The sequence below is a fragment of the Rhododendron vialii genome, chromosome 5a, assembly GCF_030253575.1.
Source record: "Rhododendron vialii isolate Sample 1 chromosome 5a, ASM3025357v1".
NCBI lineage: Eukaryota > Viridiplantae > Streptophyta > Magnoliopsida > Ericales > Ericaceae > Rhododendron > Rhododendron vialii.
Window position 1 is genome coordinate 30189084 of NC_080561.1, and position 18456 is coordinate 30207539.

Genomic DNA, 18456 nt, shown 5'->3' on the forward strand with positions numbered 1-18456 from the left:
GTTTATTTTGGGCTTTTTAACCTTTTTGGTCCCTGATGTATTAAATTCGAACCAGTTTGGTCCCCAATAAACGAATTGGAGACATTTAGTCCCCCATGTTTCTAAATGTGTACCGATGTAGTCCCCACCAGTCACACCGTTACCCTTAACGTTAAAACAAGGGGCACTATTGTCTTTTCCTACCCCCAACCCTATTATCCTCAGAAGACGGATTAAAAAAGAAAAAGAAAAACTCAGATGGAGGAGAGCTTTACCAAATCTCAACCCTATTACTCTCAACCCAAAATCGTGTTTGTATAGACTGAAAATACAAGAATCCGAGATTGGATCATGGACAATGCTGGTGGTAAAGGTACGAAAATTGCTCTTTGTTCTTGTATTTGGAAAGATTTGGTTTGTACATGGATTTTGGCTCGTGTTTGTATTGATTTCGTGTGAGTTAGTGTTGCTTGCACCGGGGATCCCACGTCATACCAGTGACGGCAACTGTGGGTAGGAGTATTTCACTTGCTGTAGGATTATACAGGAGTATTTTTTTGTATGTGAAGAAACAAACTCCTCCCTTTGTATAATATATTTATATATGAATGTGTATGGGTACTTTGTATAAAATCATGTGAGTTCTTTAATGTTTTACTTTCAGAGAATCTATGTAGTGGAGGGTAAAAAAAGTTTTTTTTTTTTTATTGCTTTTTGGCCATTTTTCGTTACTTTTGTCACTGGGTGTGGTCCCAAAAGCTGTCTTTTGACTATGCATATATTCTTTGGCCTTTTTGCAGGGGGTAAATCAGACCCTTCTCTGTATTCACTGGAAGTGCATCATGGGGGTAGGTTTAGTGTTAGGCCCATGAAACTTTACACTGGGGGTAAGATTGACACATTCCATGACCTAAATCCAGATTATATATCAATGTTGGAAATGGAGGCCATTGCCCAGGATCTTGGGTATTCTGGCCATGTGGCCTTTTACTATAAAAAACGTGGTTTTAGTTTGGACAAAGGGCTTGTGCCTTTTAGTACTGATAAAGAGGCAATCAAAATGCTGGATTTTCTGCATAAAGATAGGGTTGCTAAAGTTTACTTGGACCATAAAGGAGGAGAGACTTTACTTGAGAGCCAGGTGGGTAGTTCCAATATAATTGCAGCCCATCAAAGGGACCCACATTTGGAGGAGCTGTCTGAAGTCGAAGTTTGTGACCTAACCTTAGAAACAGAGCAAAATGTTGGGGCTATTGATGGAGGGATTGGGCTTGGGCCTACTGATGGAGGGATTGGGTTTGGGCCTACTGATGGAAGGACTGGGTTTGATGTAGAGACTGATCTTGGGTTTCAAGACATGCTGCTTATGGACCCTAGTGTTGGGTTTGACGTTGACTTTGGGATTGGATCAGATTATGTTAACTTAAATGAGGACATTGGCAATGGGAATTTAGGGTTTGATGCCACAGATATATTAGAGTTTGAGGGCAATAGGGTTATTTCGTCAGACAAAGACTCATCCGATGGTGTGTACTATAGTGACCACTCATATAGAGAGACTGATGATGATGAATTGTACGAGGCCTACAATATTGATAAGGAAGAAGAATTTGTTGGTGTACCTAAAGATAACTTCAAAGGGCCAAAGGTGTGTGAAGATGAGATCTTAAGTGATGGAGATTCGAAGTATGATTCAGACTACAGTTTTTCCAACTCATCTGATGACGAAAATGGGCACAATAGAAGAAAGTATGACTTCAAGACTTTCAGGCCTGGGACAGACATGGAAGATCCCAGATTCAAGGTTGGCCAGCTATTTAGCACAACACAAGACTTCAAGGCAGCTGTGAAGCAGCATGCAATCAAGCACCAAAGGCCTTTAAAGCTTGTTAAAAATGACAAAAGAAGGGTGAGGGCTAGGTGTCAGGGTGAGGACTGCAACTGGGAGGGGTATGCATATAAGGTATTGGGGGAGAGTACATACCAGGTGAGAACTTATACTAGCAACCATAACTGCATTAAAACTTATTCAAATAGGAATGTAACTTCAACCATGATTGCAAGGAAGTACCAGGATGATTTGAGGACCAATCCAAGACTACCTATTCCTGCATTCAAAGAGAGAGTGAGGAAAGAATTAAAAGTAGATGTAACAAGAAATCGGTTGTATAGAGCAAAGAGGAAGGCTGCGGCCTTAATTTGTGGAAGTGATCTTGAGCAGTATGGGAGATTGTGGGATTACTGTGAGGAGTTGAGGAGGTCCAATCCTGGATCCACAGTTGTAATGGATGCGCACCAGTGGATGAAGAATTTGGGCAACCAAAATTTAACAGAATTTACATATTCCTAAGGGCTATGAAGTCTGCTTTTACTAATGGGTGTAGAAAGATCATTGGTGTTGATGGTTGCCATTTGAAGGGAGAGTACAATGGACAGATTTTAACTGCAGCTGGAGTTGATCCAAACAACGCTATGTATCCAATGGCATGGGCTGTGGTAGAGAAAGAAGACAAGGATACATGGGGATGGTTTCTTACATTAATCAAGATGGATTGCAACATTAATGACAACAATGAACATGAGTGGACCTTCATTAATGACAGGCAGAAGGTACTGTATGTTCTTTTCTTTTATAAAAAATTGCATTTTTTTTTTGTATTTTTCTGTCTTTTCAATTTTCTTATACACTCAATTTGTTTTTAATGTTGCAGGGTTTAATCCCAACACTAAATGAAATGCTTCCAAGGGTAGAGCACAAGTATTATTGCAAGCACATATAAAGTAATTTTCAGAAATTATTTAAGGGCATTTCATTTGAGGACAAGTTTTGGGCATGTGCCAATGCATCACATGTATCCAAATTTGAAGAAGCAATGCAAAGGGTTAAGGAGGAGGATGAAAAGGCATATGATTGGCTAGCAAATATTCCCTCTAGATATTGGAGTAGGTCACATTTTAGGAAAACAATTAAGTGTGATATGGTATGCAACAACTTATGTGAAGCATTTAATAGAGGAATTCTAGAGGCAAGAGATAAGCCAATCATAGAGATGCTTGAGTGGATAAGATGCTATTTAAGCAAACGTATACTAGTTAGGAGAGAGTGGATCAAGAAGTACCCCAATTCCCTCCTACCAAATATCTATGACAAGATTGAGGCCTTGAGTAATGAGTCTGGCCTATGCTATGCAACATGGTTTGGTGATTTGCAGTTTCAAGTCAAAGTGGGGGGACAGGATGGTGAGCAATATACAGTGGACTTGAACCAACGGTCATGCACTTGTAGGAGATGGAATTTGAGTGGACTGCCATGCCCTCATGCCATGGCAGCAATACAAGAAAGACACCAAAAACCAGAGGTCTACATACATGCTTGTTATTCCAAGGCAACGTACATGAAAGCATATCAACCATTGATTAACCCCATCAATGGGTACAAGATGTGGCCAAAGACTGGATTCACTCCAGTGCTTCCCCCATCTACCAGAAGGAAGGTTGGAAGGCCTAGAATGAAGAGAATAAGAGGTCCTGAGGAGTACCTTAATCCATTGTACCCACACAAGATGTTGAAAGTTGGGTAGAATTCAGTGTTTTGCAGGAGATGTGGGCAACATGGACACAATAGGAGGACTTGCAGTGTACCATTGGCAGAACAAAAGGAAGGTGAGACAGCTGAAGGTAATGCTGGGAGGAGCAGAGGTGCAACTGATGTGCAAGGTATACCTGTGAAGGGCAGAGGTAGGGCTGTGAGAGGTAGAGGTAGTGTTGTACAAGCAAGGGGCAGAGGTGGAGCTATGCAAGCAAGGGGTAGAGGCATTGCTATGCAAGCAAGGGGAAGAGGACATGCTGTTCAAGCAAGGGGCAGAGGTAATGTTGTGCAAGCAAGAGGTAGAGGCAGTCTTGTGAGGGGAGATGTAGGTGTTGTGCAAGGAAGGGGTGTAAGAAGAGGAGGAACAACTGTTAGAGGTAGAGGAGGAAGAACAGGGCCTGCTATTAGGGGGGGGGGGGGGGGGGGGGGGGGGGGGGGGGGTGGGCTTACAACTCAGGTGAAAATCCACCATTTTACCTCTATTTGCTCATTATTTAGTATTATACACTTCATCTCACACACTTAACCTCTGTTTGCTCATAATTTAGTCACACGTTATATTATACACTTATCTCATTTTGTACAGGTCAATACTCCAACAAATTATGACCAAGCAACACAAGGATCCCAAATCTCAACTGTGACACAAGTTAAGCAAGTTCGAAGGGGAGCTACCAACAAGTATGCTAATGTGTCAGGTTTGCATGGGATTAGGCCCTAATGGATTAGGCATAATGGTACCATGCTTATGAATTGGTTTTTGGATATGGTACCATGCTTATGAACTTGTTTTTGGATATGGTACCATGCTTATGAATTTTTTTTTGGATTTAGTAGGAAGCTAGCTATTAAAGCTTATGTTGTTATGCTCAATATGTATGCCATAGGGCATTTGATTCAGTTTGAATGTTTTGACAGTAAGCCAATGTTTTAGGCAGAAAAATACCTTATATTTTGGTACCAAGCTTATGTTATGGCTTTGTTATGGTCAATATGTATGTTGTTGCTGTTTTAGGCAGAAGAACACCTGGATTCAATATGCTTTTGCTGCTATTAGCATTCAACATTCTGTATGCTACTGCTACCTGCACTTTGATTGTATACCTGCACTTTGGGAACAATATAGCATTTGTTTTGCTGCATTTTTTTTATCTACTTTGCTGCAATTTTTTTTATCTACTTTGTTGCATTTTTTTTGTCTAATTTGCTGCATAATTTTTTCTGTTTCAGTACACTTTGGTGCATATATATATTTTCAGTGCACTTTGTTCTGTTTCAGTACATTGTGGTTCTGTTTCAGTTAAAATTTGGAAGAACTTATGGACACATGCTGCATGCTCTCTTCACAAAATGAAGGCATTACATTTCAGTTCAATCATTTTGGCATAAACTTAAAGGCATTGGGTACCATAGTTTCATTCACTCGAAGCATAAAAAGTCATTACATATCTGCCTTTATATTTCATGGCAGATACTTGACACTTCCAACATGACCATTTTTTGTTGTGAACCAATACATGATGCATACAACCATTAGAATAATACACCATAATTTGTAGGAGTTCATTTTAGCCTCCACTGCCATCAATTTCTTCTTCAGCTTCTTGTTCTCTTTGCTTAGTTGTTGGTTCTTTTTTTCCATGTCTTCTAGTCGGTGCTCTAGCTCAGCATTCTTTGCCTCCAATTCGTTCTCCCTTGTTGGTGGATCAACCCAATAGAAGTATTTGCATCTTTTCTCTTTTATCTGCAAATATTAACAACAAATTCTGTAAACTTGCAGTTTTTATTTTCAGTATATAGTTTGTGGGTTTATTTCATACCTCGTAATTGGCGCACCCTAAGAATCGTCTTCCTGGATTAGCAATGGTCTTTGACCTTCGAAGGGGGACTGGATTCCCACACAAGCAAGTAGGGTACTCATATTGGGTAGTTGCAGAGGAAGAAGAAGCCATGGAAGAGAGAGAGAAGAAACTGGTGTACTCTGTTTTTTTTTCACAGGTAATGTATATATAATGGGTGTATGGTTTTGGCGGGATAAAAGGGTTACCAGGTGGGTTAGTGTATGGTTTTGGCGGGATAATAGGGTTGGGGGTGGGGAAAAGACACAATTGCCCCTTGTTTTAACGTTAGAGGTAACGGTGTGACTGGTGGGGACTACATCGGTACACATTTAGAAACATGGGGGACTAAATGTCTCCAATTCATTTATTGGGGACCAAAATGGTCCGAATTTGATACATTGGGGACCAAAAAGGTTAAAAAGCCTTTATTTTGATTGAGGTTTTCAATTTTGAAGGTTACTTGGTCAATAGAATTACGATTGATTTTGTTTTCTTATATATATTATTTTCATTTTTGGTGCTTTAATTAGTAATGCTGGCAATATTTAGGAATTCTGTTATTAATAATAATAATAATATTGAATTGATAGAGTATTTCTTGATAGATTCAATAGATTTGTAGAGGGAAGAGTACTTGTCTTTGTTCGTAAGTGACGAAAGATTCTCGTCTTGTTCTCATTTATACGCTACATCATTAACTCTAAAAGCATGTGCTGTTGAACCATTAATTAATTAAAGACAACTATGCTTTTCAAGTGGTGTTTCGGATCCCTTTAATTATGTCCCTTCTTAAGGCAACTCTCTTCCCTCAATTGCAAAACCAGAGCATTACACCTTCCTTCAATCTCATCTCATTTCTTCTCTCTCAAACGAACTATACACTCATCTCATCAATGTAGATCAGATCCACCAGTGTATATTCGTACTCGATACTTGGAAACTCGCCCAGCTTAATTCTCTTGCTACACCGCTTGGTGAATGCATGGCCAAAACCCATAAACCCAAATTGTTATGGTTCTTTAGATTATGCCGTCTGAAAAAGAAATCGTGATACCGTGAGTTCCACCTATGAGTACCAATTTCGGAGTACAATTTGGATCACTGTCATCATTCCATTTTTTATTTTTTTAAACAGGAGATATTTCCGGCAGATGATTACCGATTTTTTGATGAATTTTAATTACTTTCATCATTCTGATCGATCTTCGAGTAGTATTTAAGAAAAATGTTAAAGATAAGAGAAGTAGGTTTTGTGGTGATTGGTTGGAGAGAGAGAGAGAGAGAGAGAGAGAGAGAGAGAGAGAGAGAGAGAGAGAGAGAGAGAGAGAGAGAGAGAGAAGTTTGTAATGCGTCCTTCGCTAAGCCCTTGACAATTTTTATTGAAATCTATCGCTTTTCTTCATTTTTTTTTTATTATTGTTAATTTTTAAATTATTTTATGAGAAAAGTGAGAAAATTCCAAGAGCCATATGTGATAATCCACGCATCGAACGGACAAGACGCTAGTTGTTTTTAAATGAGGAAGGAGTTATAGGAAGTTATTCTTTGTACTCCGAAAGGACTTTGGTTGGGATCTTGTGTAGTGGAGTATTAAAGTGGATTAGGAATGAAAAAGATTTGAAGTGGGATTTGAAGTCAAAACAAAGCTGACTACTAGGGAGGGCAATTGAGGCATATTAGGATGATGTGTAATCAATTTCCGTGGCACCAGCAAATCCTCCCATGGAATTAACAGCTTCCTTTATGAATTCCCAAACATTTAAAGGAGTCCAGGCCATTGCGATAATTACCATAATTCTAAAAGGTACGAATCCTATTGTAGTAGGGGTGCACACGTTCCGGATTGGTTCGATTCTCTAGAAAATCGTAACCGGACCATTTCAAACAGATTTAAAAAATTGGAAACCAGAACCTAACTAATATATACATGAAACCTAGCTAACCAGAACCAAACCGCAAGACCGGTCTGGTTTTAGTTCGGTTCCCGTTCTATCCAATAAGTATCCAAACACTTATTCACAAAATATGAACTCATAAAATTAAAGAAATAGGAAGATAATATGTGAAATAGGAAATGAAGGAAGAAAATAAAAACTTTCCTAACAAATAAGATTTCATCTCTAAATAAATTAAGTTTAGTAAGGAAAAGATTAGCCTACCAAATTCAAACACATATTTAATTACACACACATATGTATTTCTATATTTATCTTGGTTTTAAACAGTCCGGTTCAGTTCTAATCACTGTTCATTAATTGAGAGCCAGTAACCGAACCAAAATTAACGATTCTTATTTTTTTGGAACCATAACCTGATCGTAGACTGCAGAACCGGATCAAATATGACGGTTTGGTCCGGATCGGATCGATTTTGCGGTTCGGACAGTTTTCTTGAACACCCCTATGCTGTAGTAGGTTAATGCACTCTGTAAATTTTCATAATTCGTGCGAAATCGTAAATCAAATAATTTTGAGTTCCAAATAATAAAGGTTTTTTTTTGGGTAAACACCAAATAATAAAGTTAAATAAAGAAGCTCGGCAAAGGACATAGAATTGAAAGGGTAATTTCAAATTTTATGATTGGAATGCTCGCCATGCAAATTCCGTGCCTTTTCTAATTGGTAACCTATAGATCCAATGTTAATTAATTACCAACTATAAAATATTTAATAGCTTAACCTTCCATCCTTGATTTTATGCGATTTCCTTGCCTCTTTATAAAAAATGAGGGATGGAAGGATTTCACTTCCATACTATTTAAGGTATTAGCAAAACTAGGAATTAGCTAAAAATTAAAGCCTTAAATTAACGGTATTTTAGACCCTGTTCCGCTTAGCTAAAGTTGACTCTTTTTTTTCTTTTTTGTTGAAAAGTGGTTATTTTCCAAAATATTTAGGTAAAAGTACAATTTTTTTTTGATTCCACTAATCAAGATGGATCTATAATCTACAAGAGTTTGTCGCAAAATTAACAAACGCGAATTTGTTTTGAATAGGGACAAAATCGAAAAAATCTTAAAAGTACTGAGTGGAACAAGGATGAAAACAAACTCAAACGCATAAAACTTAAAAAAATTATACAATATATTTTTCAATCATATTTAATATATAAACTTAATATGTATAAATTTCTTGCACGAGCATAAACTTAATATTAATTTTTCAATGATATGATCAAGTTTTGTACCTTTACACACACACACACACACACACATATAGTAATTCAGAAGTTGGAGTAGCATATATATATAGTAATTCAGAAGTTGGAGTAGCATGCATGAATCTACATAGTAATTAAACCCTAGATTTCCTTCCTTCTTTTTTTTTTACTCTTTCCAATTAGCTATACCGTATTTGCCACCTTTGAAGCTATATATAACTCACGCTTCAAACATCAAAACCACTTCTCTTCTACTGGTTCCTGTAATAATATATACCAACTTGGGAGAGAATTAAAGCCAACACCATGGATATACATACGACCCTTGAAGGTGATCGCTATGTTCATTGTGCCTACTGCAGCATCCGTATTGAGGTACGTACATATTTATACTTTTGTGCATACATAGAGATTAGTATTCATAAAATGAGATAGAGAGATTAGTATATTTATACTTTCGTGCATTACATTTATAATGAGTCTCGAAATATGCATGATTTTTTAATTCTATATATATGCAATATGCATGAAATTTAGTTCCCCTAACGAAAGCATATCTAGTCAGAAATAATTAAATTATGTTATCTTTTTTTTTTTTAAATGGCAGTTAAATTATGTTATCGCTATGGTATCCTTGGATTTTATATCTCATTTATCACTTTCATTAGCTATCACTTCGATACACCCTTTCAGTGATTGTGTTGTTCCTTTAGAGCAGTAAGTTTAAGGTTACTTTCATAGACGGAGGTTAACTCTCGTAGTAATTTTACATTTATATACCAACCTCTATCGTCTGAACCAATAATAATAATAATAATAATTTGAGGGGCAAGCCAAAGAAAGGAAAAAAAAACTCATCCCACTGTTTTTTTTTCTTTTTTGTCAATGATGTGGTTAATTGCCCCGGTTTTTTGTGATTATAGTAACGGTTCATTAGTTGGGAATATTTCACTTATTGGGGAAAATTTATTCTCTTGGTATCAATTAGATTATTATTGAAATAACCCCCTTCTCCCTTAAAAAAAACTCAATCGATTCTTTCATAAAGTTCTAATAAAACCTATAAACTAACTATAAATCAATTGCGGATAAAAAGAACTAATAAATCAATTTATTTTTCCCTCTCTCATTCATATTTTTGCGTGAATAATGTACATGTGTATCTCTCTCTCTCTCTCTTTCTCTCTCTCTAGGTTGGGTCGTTGGACACAGGGACGTCAGTGCAATGCAGGCTTTGCCGTAGACCCACGTTTGTAAACAACACTACTAATCCCCAGGTTCCACTCTCAACAATCTCTTGATGCAAACACGGCATACATGTATATCAAAACACTAATTCTAGATTACCTTTTACAAATTGAAATGGGATTCTGAAAATCAATCGGAATTCAAAATTAGTTTTATTTTAGCTTATTGATGGGAAAAGAGAGAAATCAATTTCACACACAACACTCATATGTGTGTGTGGGTATATACTCCGCAACCTACTACGTTTATGTTTTTTGACTGTCAGATTTTCCTTTTAGTTCACTTGTTATGCTTAGGAAGAAAAAATAAAAATAAAAAACCTAATTGTTGCTTCCTCTTTTTCAATCTCCTTGGAGAATTCGATATTTTCACATCTTAAGTAAAATAAGAAGAAAATTCTTCTGTATAATTCCAGATGGGGCAGCCTTCTTCATCAATCCAGCAATCGTCTTCTGAAGCACCCATTATTACAAAACGTATGTATATATCAACATTTCTTTCCGTTTCTTTGCGGTTATTATATTTGATAAGTAAATTCCAAACCAACCATTCTTATAATAAGTTTTGTATTTTTTCTGGATTACCTATTACACAGCTACCACAAGCGATATCCATCAATTTTTCAGGTAAGCTCATACCACCAATTTATCGAGTAAGCATAGAAATAAGAATTCCACACAACTTTACCCATATATATTTTGAAAAAATAATTAGAATTGCTCGTTCTTACGTTTTCACCTATTATTTATTCAAGAATCCCTACCAAATTGTGATTTTTATTTCTTGCCCCTAATATATGTACACTGCCTTTTTTGAGTTTTTCTTAGTCTTCCTTCTCTCTATTATTTTTCTTGGCATTTTAGTTGCTTTCTCATTTTCAATAGCATTCCTAATGAGTCATTTTAAAAATAAAGAAAGCCAACTAGCTTATTTGAAGATCAGGAATACATGTATAAATATCTGCGAAAAAAATGTCTCGTAGGGTTTTGGATAATAATTTTCCCTAATAAATAACAAGCTCTCGGTAACAGGTATAAAAAACTCGGACATTCAATGCCACTATTAATTAAAAATTTATTTCGTATGATTGATTTGTTTATCATTTCCGATATTTGAAGTACTACAATTTAGTTTGAAATTAATGTCCTTACGTGACGTCGTATTACCACGTTAATAAGTCTATATACATGTATAAATTTTTGCAAAAAAATTTTCACGTACGTAGGGTTTTGGATAATAATTTTCCCTAATAAATAACAAGCTCTTGATAATAATTTTCCCTATCTAGATTTATAAATCGTTCGTTTTGCCGAGCAAAAAAAAAAAATAGGCATCAAAAAATTAATATATGTATGTTTTACAATGAAAGGGAGGAGCAAGCTCTTATCATGGCTGCCGACCGTAGGATAACACCTAAAGATGCTAGAAGCAGAGCTCAGAGAAACGTAAGTGTTATTTAAATCAGATCTATATATATGCATTATTACTAAACAAAGCTTCCTTAATAATATTTGCATTCCTAATTTGTAGTGGTCGTCGAAAGGCGAAGACTGGTGGAAGCAACAACAAGGTAAGGATACAGGATCCGTAATTAATAGTAACAAATATTTTTTTTTGTTAAATTAACCAAATGAAAAACAAAACTAAATTCCAGTGAAGTGGAAAATATTGAAATGCTAAATTAGCTACTCCTTAAAAGACTGTATTGGAATAAAGAATCGATACACGGAGCGAATGAAAACATGAACCGAAAAAGGAAAATATCTTCCACGTAATTTCCAATGATTTTCCTTTTCCCGGTTAAAAAAAAAAAAGAAAGTATTTTCCTATGTAATACTTGTAGAGCAATTTTTTGAAGTGAAAAAAAAAAATGTGAGATAGGAATTTAGTATATTTTCCTATGTAATACACCATTATCACTTACCTTTTTTATTTTATTTTATGTATAAATTAAAGATTCAAAAACAACATAAAACTACATATAGAAATTGCTTCTTTTGTTTGCAAGATTGATGTTCAATTAATTGGTTGGTGTTGCAGGAAAGCAGTGACATGAGTCTTAGTGTTGGACAACTGATGCAGGGCGAATTCCAAGAAAGTCGTATTTTGTTTTAATTAATTTGGTTTAATTAGTATTTTTCATTTAATATGTTTGTTCTATTCAAAATATTGCAGAAGTATTTAGTTTCCTAGTTTATTTTGATTGAGGTTTCCCATTGAGGGTGCTGTTAATTCCACGATTACATTTGTTAGTGCCACGAAGGATTATGCAATATGACATTTTTGCCCTTGCAGGCGAAACAATTTCTCTCTCTCTCGATCTCTCTCTCTCATTTGACTCGTTTCTGTTACTTTCTCTCACTACAAACAATCTCTTCCTCCCCTTCATCAAATAGTTCAACCCCACCATAGATCCTCCTCGGCAAATACCGCAAGAAGACCTTCTATCTCCTCTCTGTTTTATCCTTCACTCTTTGCCCATTTACAGCCATGGAAAGAGTGGTGAAAGATTCTTGTTTTTCTTTCTTTGATTGGGTGATTTTGAGGCTTTTTTCCCCTTTAATTCGATGGCCACTAGTCTCTTTGCATGTATGAGACCAATTAGTTTTTCAATTTAAGATTTAAAAAAAAAAAAAACTGTGGAAGTAGTATTAGACTCGGGTTTCTTTCTCCTTTGAGACCAATTAGGCTTCTTTTTTTCTTTTTTTTATCGACGATTTTTAACATTTGTTTTGTCACTATTTTGAAGGTTACTTAACAAATTTAGTCGTGGAATTAACACGACCCTTTCCTATTTTGAAGGTTACTTGGTCAATAGAATTACGGTTGATTTTGTTTCATTATATCTTATTTTCCTTTTTGGTACTTTGGGCATGCTGGCTAATAATAGAGTTGATAGAGTATCTCTTGATTTCCTATATTTCTGGTCGGTAATATTAGGATTCAACAGATTTGTACAAGAGTTGTCTTTGTTCATGAGTGAGGGAAGATTCGCGTCTTGCATGTTTTCATTTCTACGTATGCTGCGTCAATAACTCTAAAACCATTAATTAAAGACAACTAATGCTTTTCATGTAGTGCTTTCCTTTATGTCCCTTCTAAAGCAACACTCACTTTGGAGTCGAAAATTATGTTCACACTATGATACTACTAAGACAGTCCAATGTTTGTCAAACTTGGTGCTATTGTCCAAATTTGGCACCAATTATTTCAACCCATGAGGCTCCAATGCGGTGCCAATTACTTGGTTCAAAAGATGCATATCTTTGTTTCCAAATATTGAATCACAAATGGCTATAGCCATCCATGCCATATCACCAAAATTCAACTATTTTCCATCAATCAACCACCGAAATTTGGTCTAAAGATTTTCAAACCTCGCCAGAATGGGAATCCCTAGAAATTTTAAGAGATTAAGTTGCAAAGATCATCTTTTAAGGAAAAGTTTGTTTTTCAATGATGTCTTGTGCAATTGTGTGACGCAATGACAGGACTCCATCACATTCCACGAGAGCCCTTTTACAGTTTACTCGAGCAAGCAATGCTACGAATACAAATTATGATATCTACAAGCAGATTGGACAACTTTAGACACATCTATACGTATATCTAATAATTTATTTCAAGCATTTTATTGCAATTGTGTTCCAACTTTCCTAAAAGCACCACGTGCTATTTTAATTTTAAAAGCATGAATTCTTGAATTTTTGAAGCCTTACACTTCACAGTTTGCACGTGAAATGCTTTGGACTTCGGAATTCTAGTTTCTAAATAGCAAAGATGAGTTGGTCTCTTCTTCTTTTTTTTTTTTCCAATTTTATAATACAAAACAGAAAGGTGTAGGATCCTTAAAAGATAAATTATTACAATGGTTAGGATTGAATTAATCTAATGACTGATGTGTGTTCTCTTACTCTTAAGAATGTACCGTAACAAATTCGCATGCACCTCAGATATACCAAAAAGGAAATAAAATGGCGAATTGGAACCTCCAAGCCAGGACCACACCTTATATACTAGAGGGTATGCACAGTGACAACCAATAAGCCACAAGTATCATGTAACAACTCCGATTTTTCGTTCAATAAAAATCTCGTTGTTATTTGAAATTTCTTAATTTCTCTTAATTGCTCGTTGATTTGATTCCTTGTGGTTTGTATTTAAGCAGTCGAACGCCTTATCATCTTACTCCTCGACTAGAAACCCTAATTACACTTTAGCCCTCAAGGATCGTTTCTTGACTTTTAAGCCCTACTTAGTAAGCCTAGTTAGCTTCTAACCGACTTGTTGGAGAACCAAACTAGAAAGTCACCTAGTTACTTTTCCCTAACCGTAGATGGACCATTTTGCCCATCTTGAACCTTTTGAACCTTTTCAACCCTAGACTAGAAATTGTTTAATTATTTTCTTTTATTGTTTTGGTTTTATTCTTTATCCTTTGGACGATAAATGTTAGGGGAACTATTATCCATTGGATAATAGAAACCCAATTCTTTATATTAAAAGGATTTTTGAAAGATTTGAACAAGTACTTTGATCTTTTAAAGAAATGACATTTATAATTATTTGAAAAGTACTTTTGATTATTTTTTCTAATAAAAGTACCCAAGTAACTTTGGTCCATTGGACAATAACCATTAGGGTAATCTTTACCCATTGGACAAAAGCCTTTCCTTTATTTTATTTGGTAAGTACATATATATATATATATATATATATATATATATATATATATATAAACACATGTGTAATGACAATAGGACATGTAGTCTTTTTCAAAAAACTTAGTTTAGTATTTAAAGTACTCGTACCTTATTATCCTTTGGTTAATAACCGTTAGGGGTTTTATTATCCATTGGGTAATGAGTTCATCTTTCAACTAAGTACTTAACCCATTAAAATAATATTTTGTTAAGATTCCCGGGAGTACAAAAGTACATTTTTATATTAATTAAAGTACTTGTACCTTTTAATTGTTTATTGAGAGAATCTTGACCCTTTTAGCCCTAGTGTATATTAGTACATATGTATATATGTATATAAGTACTTGGATGATGTAAATTGCCTTAGTACACTTGTACCCATTGTTAGTTTATTAAGGAGAATCTTGACCCTTAAAGGCTAGTTTGATCTTTTGTACAAAAGTACCCATTATTTTATTTTTTTGTCTTGCATTAGTAATATATATATAGCTAGTACATGAGAGAGAGAGAGAGAGAGAGAGCCGTGAGGGAGAGAGAGGAGAGAGGTCGAGAGAGAGAAAGAGGAGAGGGAGAGAGAGAGAGGGAAAGAGGAAGGAATTGAAGAAGAAGAAGGATTTGATGTGTACTTGACATTGGTCTTCCAAAAGTACTTCAAATCTTTGGTGATTTCTTTTCCTAAGCCAAATCTTAACCCCATTGTCCTCCATTGTACAACTTTCAATTTGTTTAACCAAGAATCTTGTACCCATGTCTCCTCCTTTCCAACATATCTTCCAAAGATCAAATCCAAGGACCAAAGTAGCCATGCAAGCCTACCAAAATTAGCTTCCAACCTTTCAACCAACCTTGACATATGAAAGAAAGTGAGACTTAGAGAGACAGAGAGGGGGGCCGGCCAAGAGAGGGAGAGAGGGAGAGCTTGGCCTATAAATAGAAGTCATTCCAAGCTTTGAACTCACACCTTCAACCATTGCTCTCACTTCTCTCTAGAAATTCCAAAAGTTCTTGCTTTCAAAGTTCTAGTTTTCTTGTGTTCTTGAGTGTTCTTAAGAGAAACCACTAAACCACCTTCCAAAACCACCTTTAGATCTTTTAAAGTAGCTTAGTTAAGTTAGAAAGTTGTTTCTAGGAAAAGAAAGTACAACTCTTTTCCTTTCGAAGCAAACCGACGCCATTACGCCGCCGAAATCCAAAACCGACGACCGAATTTTCGTAACCGACTACTACCGCCAAGAAGCACGGTAGGATTTCCTTATCTTCCATCCTGGTAGTTATCCATATCTTCCACCCTAAGTATAAAGTAGTTATCTTTACCTACTATCCCAAATATAAAGTAGTTTTGTATCATAACTCTAAAATAAGTTCATTAGAAAGTAACTTTGATCATTATGTTTAAAGTAGATAAGGTTATCTTTTGTTGAGAATGTGTGAGATGCATGATGTTGTTATTATGATTCAAGCATGTTATATGGTCAAGAGTTGGATAATATTGTTGTATTCATTTTGGAAATTTATAAATGCTCGTTTATGTGGAAAGTCCTACACCACGGAGTCTATGCATGTAACGTGACACGAAAACCAAGAGAATAGAGACATGGCACCTAGGGTGTGTTAACGAAGATGAAAAAGTGTGTATCCGAGGGATGAAATATTTTGAAACTACATAATGACCGGTTTTGGGTGCATTATGTGAGTTATGTGTGTGTATGCCAATGGGAACCCGGCGCGGCGGAACCATTGTGAGGATACTCGGGAGACCGGCGCGGCGGAACTGAGGTTGGGTGTGTGCTTAGTTATCCGCGGTACGGAGCCAATGCGGTTGTGTGCCAATGGGAACCCGGCGTGGCGGAACCATTGTGAGGATACTCGGGAGACCGGCGCAGCGGAACCGAGGTTGGGTGAGTTAAAAAGGAGTTTTCGGGTAAAAAGGAAAGTGAAATAATAACACGGTCTACGATGAGTCTAAGAAATGAACACAACGTTAGTTGAGTAAGGAATGTGGATTAGAATACTTGTTGGACTAAATGCATGATCTAAGTGGAATTATTGTTATTATGTTCTTACGTTCATAAGTTAAGGGTTAGAGGGTTTGAATTATTCTATTGAGCGATTAAGCTCACGGTGTTGCCTTTTTGGTGACCCTGGCCTATTATATTGGTGGCAACACCGGTATAATATGTCAGACTTCATAGACGAACAGGGTGAACTATACACCTTGGAGGCCTTCGGAGCCGAGGAGCTAGCTGTGATGGAAGAACAAGCGGAGCTGTAGTTAGGAACCTTAGTTCCCTCCCGTTTGTAATAAAAGTACTTCTTTTAAAGTCTTGATGTAATAAAGAGCCGGACTCAGCTTTTATTTCAATAAAATGTTTTATTTAACGTACCCAAATTCTGGGGCATTACATATCAGGTAAGTCAAAAGTAGAAGATCTTCGAGCATCTTAATCTTCATCCCCAGCCCTTAGAGCTCCTTCCGATTGTGAGAAAAGGGAAGAAGAAAATAAAGGAGTAAGCTTTCTCACCAAATCTCACCATTTTTGGTGAGAGTTGGTGAGAAACAAAATGAGCCAATAAAAACTCATCATTCCTCCTCCTTAACATTTCTCACATGTTTATCCATTCTGGTCCTCTCTAAAAAGAGAGCTGTGTGGCCCGTGTGGGCATGCGGTGCCCTTTTCGGAATTTCCGAATTCCGAGACGCAAGGCAAGGGGCCCGGATCGAGGGAGCGCTTTTTGTTAGCTGGACGTCAAGCGCTCGCGAAAATACAGAGTCGCCACTCGGGTTTGAAGGTCCGACACCCAAGGAACCGTATTTCGAAGCACTTGCCGCGCTTTTTGATTTTAAAAAAAGTTTAAGGAACTAGTCCGTCATAACCATATCTGGGTTCGGGAGCCGGGTTACGAGAGGGGAAGGGTTTTATGGCACCCCTCTCGCCCAATCCGGAGATCGGTCTCTACTTAGGCATTTGCGAAATGTTTGTTTGCGATTCTCTTTGATTAATCAATTTTTAGCCAATTAGGGCGGGGGAACAGTTTAATCGGGGATTAATACCGTAACATGTTTGCAGGATGTGATAAGATATGGCATGGATTAGTGAGATGACAAGTAATAAATGGAATGAAGTTCAAAACGTCGATCATACATCAAGGCGGCGCTGTATATGATTTTGGCACAAACAAGCAGCCAGCTTGCATGCGTGAGTTCATCTGCATGCAAGCAAACCATCGCGCGACACAACCACATACTCGCGCGAGTGTTGATGCTTCACCAACAGTTTGAATTTCACCCCCTTCTGGGCTCTGGAAGGACCAGTGCTCACCCAGGTGCAATCCAAGCAGTTTATAAGCACTTGAAAGTAAATAATATTACAGCAAACAGATGGAAATATTATGAAAACACGACCCCTAAACAGTGGGGGTGTCTAAAAAGAGGCCAAGGCCAAGCTGCTCATGCAAGGGCAGTCCCTGGAAAACACAGTACCATCGCGCGACAAAGTGATACAGGCGCGCGATTGTTCAGACTGGACTTCCAGGAACTGCTTTGCGTATTCAGGGCTCTGAGACATGTTCAAGAGCATCCCAAGAGCATTCCAAACCAAGAGGAGTTATAAACTAAGCCAAACAATGATTTTCAACATGCAAAACAGTGAGCTAATACTTTTTTGAAAGACTTGAAAATGACTAAGAACACAACAAGAAACTTAAAGACCAGGGTCCCTTCCCCACGTGGTCCAATCTCACGCAGACAAAAGCGTCGCGCGAGTGTATGGGACCATCGCACGAGGGTGTCCCAGGTAACGGCTCTTGAAACCCTGCTAGCTTTAGGGCCAGAACTGGTATCGATTACCAGCCTTGACCCTGTCAGCCCCCCTCAGAGGTTCGAACAGTGAGCAGAAAGATATTATACCTTTGCTTGAGTGTCTTGGAGATGGCTTGA

At 37.0% G+C, this 18456-nt stretch overlaps 2 protein-coding genes across 2 annotated transcripts; one reads left to right on the top strand and one right to left on the bottom strand.

Annotated features, from left to right (window-relative positions):
- The first annotated feature begins 522 nt into the window (after positions 1-522).
- Positions 523-3977, top strand: LOC131327411 (uncharacterized). Its single transcript, XM_058360551.1, has 2 exons — positions 523-2589; positions 2691-3977. Exon 1 carries the CDS (start codon positions 629-631, stop codon positions 2327-2329), a length of 1701 nt encoding a protein of 566 aa, XP_058216534.1. The 5' UTR covers positions 523-628; the 3' UTR covers positions 2330-2589; positions 2691-3977.
- A 1051-nt stretch (positions 3978-5028) lies between these two features.
- On the bottom strand, positions 5029-5827 carry LOC131327412 (uncharacterized). Its single transcript, XM_058360552.1, has 2 exons — positions 5389-5827; positions 5029-5312 (listed from the first exon to the last, which is right to left on the bottom strand). The coding sequence occupies exons 1-2, from the start codon at positions 5518-5520 to the stop codon at positions 5031-5033; spliced, it is 414 nt and encodes a 137-aa protein (XP_058216535.1). The 5' UTR covers positions 5521-5827; the 3' UTR covers positions 5029-5030.
- Positions 5828-18456: the final 12629 nt, after the last annotated feature.

Excerpts from the sequence above, each read along its gene's own strand:
- LOC131327411 (XM_058360551.1), top strand. The coding sequence starts at position 629 with ATGTTTTACTTTCAGAGAATCTATGTAGTGGAGGGTAAAAAAAGTTTT.
- LOC131327412 (XM_058360552.1), bottom strand. The coding sequence starts at position 5,520 with ATGGCTTCTTCTTCCTCTGCAACTACCCAATATGAGTACCCTACTTGC. Across the intron at positions 5,313-5,388 it reads TAGGGTGCGCCAATTACGAG|ATAAAAGAGAAAAGATGCAA; the intron begins GTATGAAATAAA and ends TAATATTTGCAG.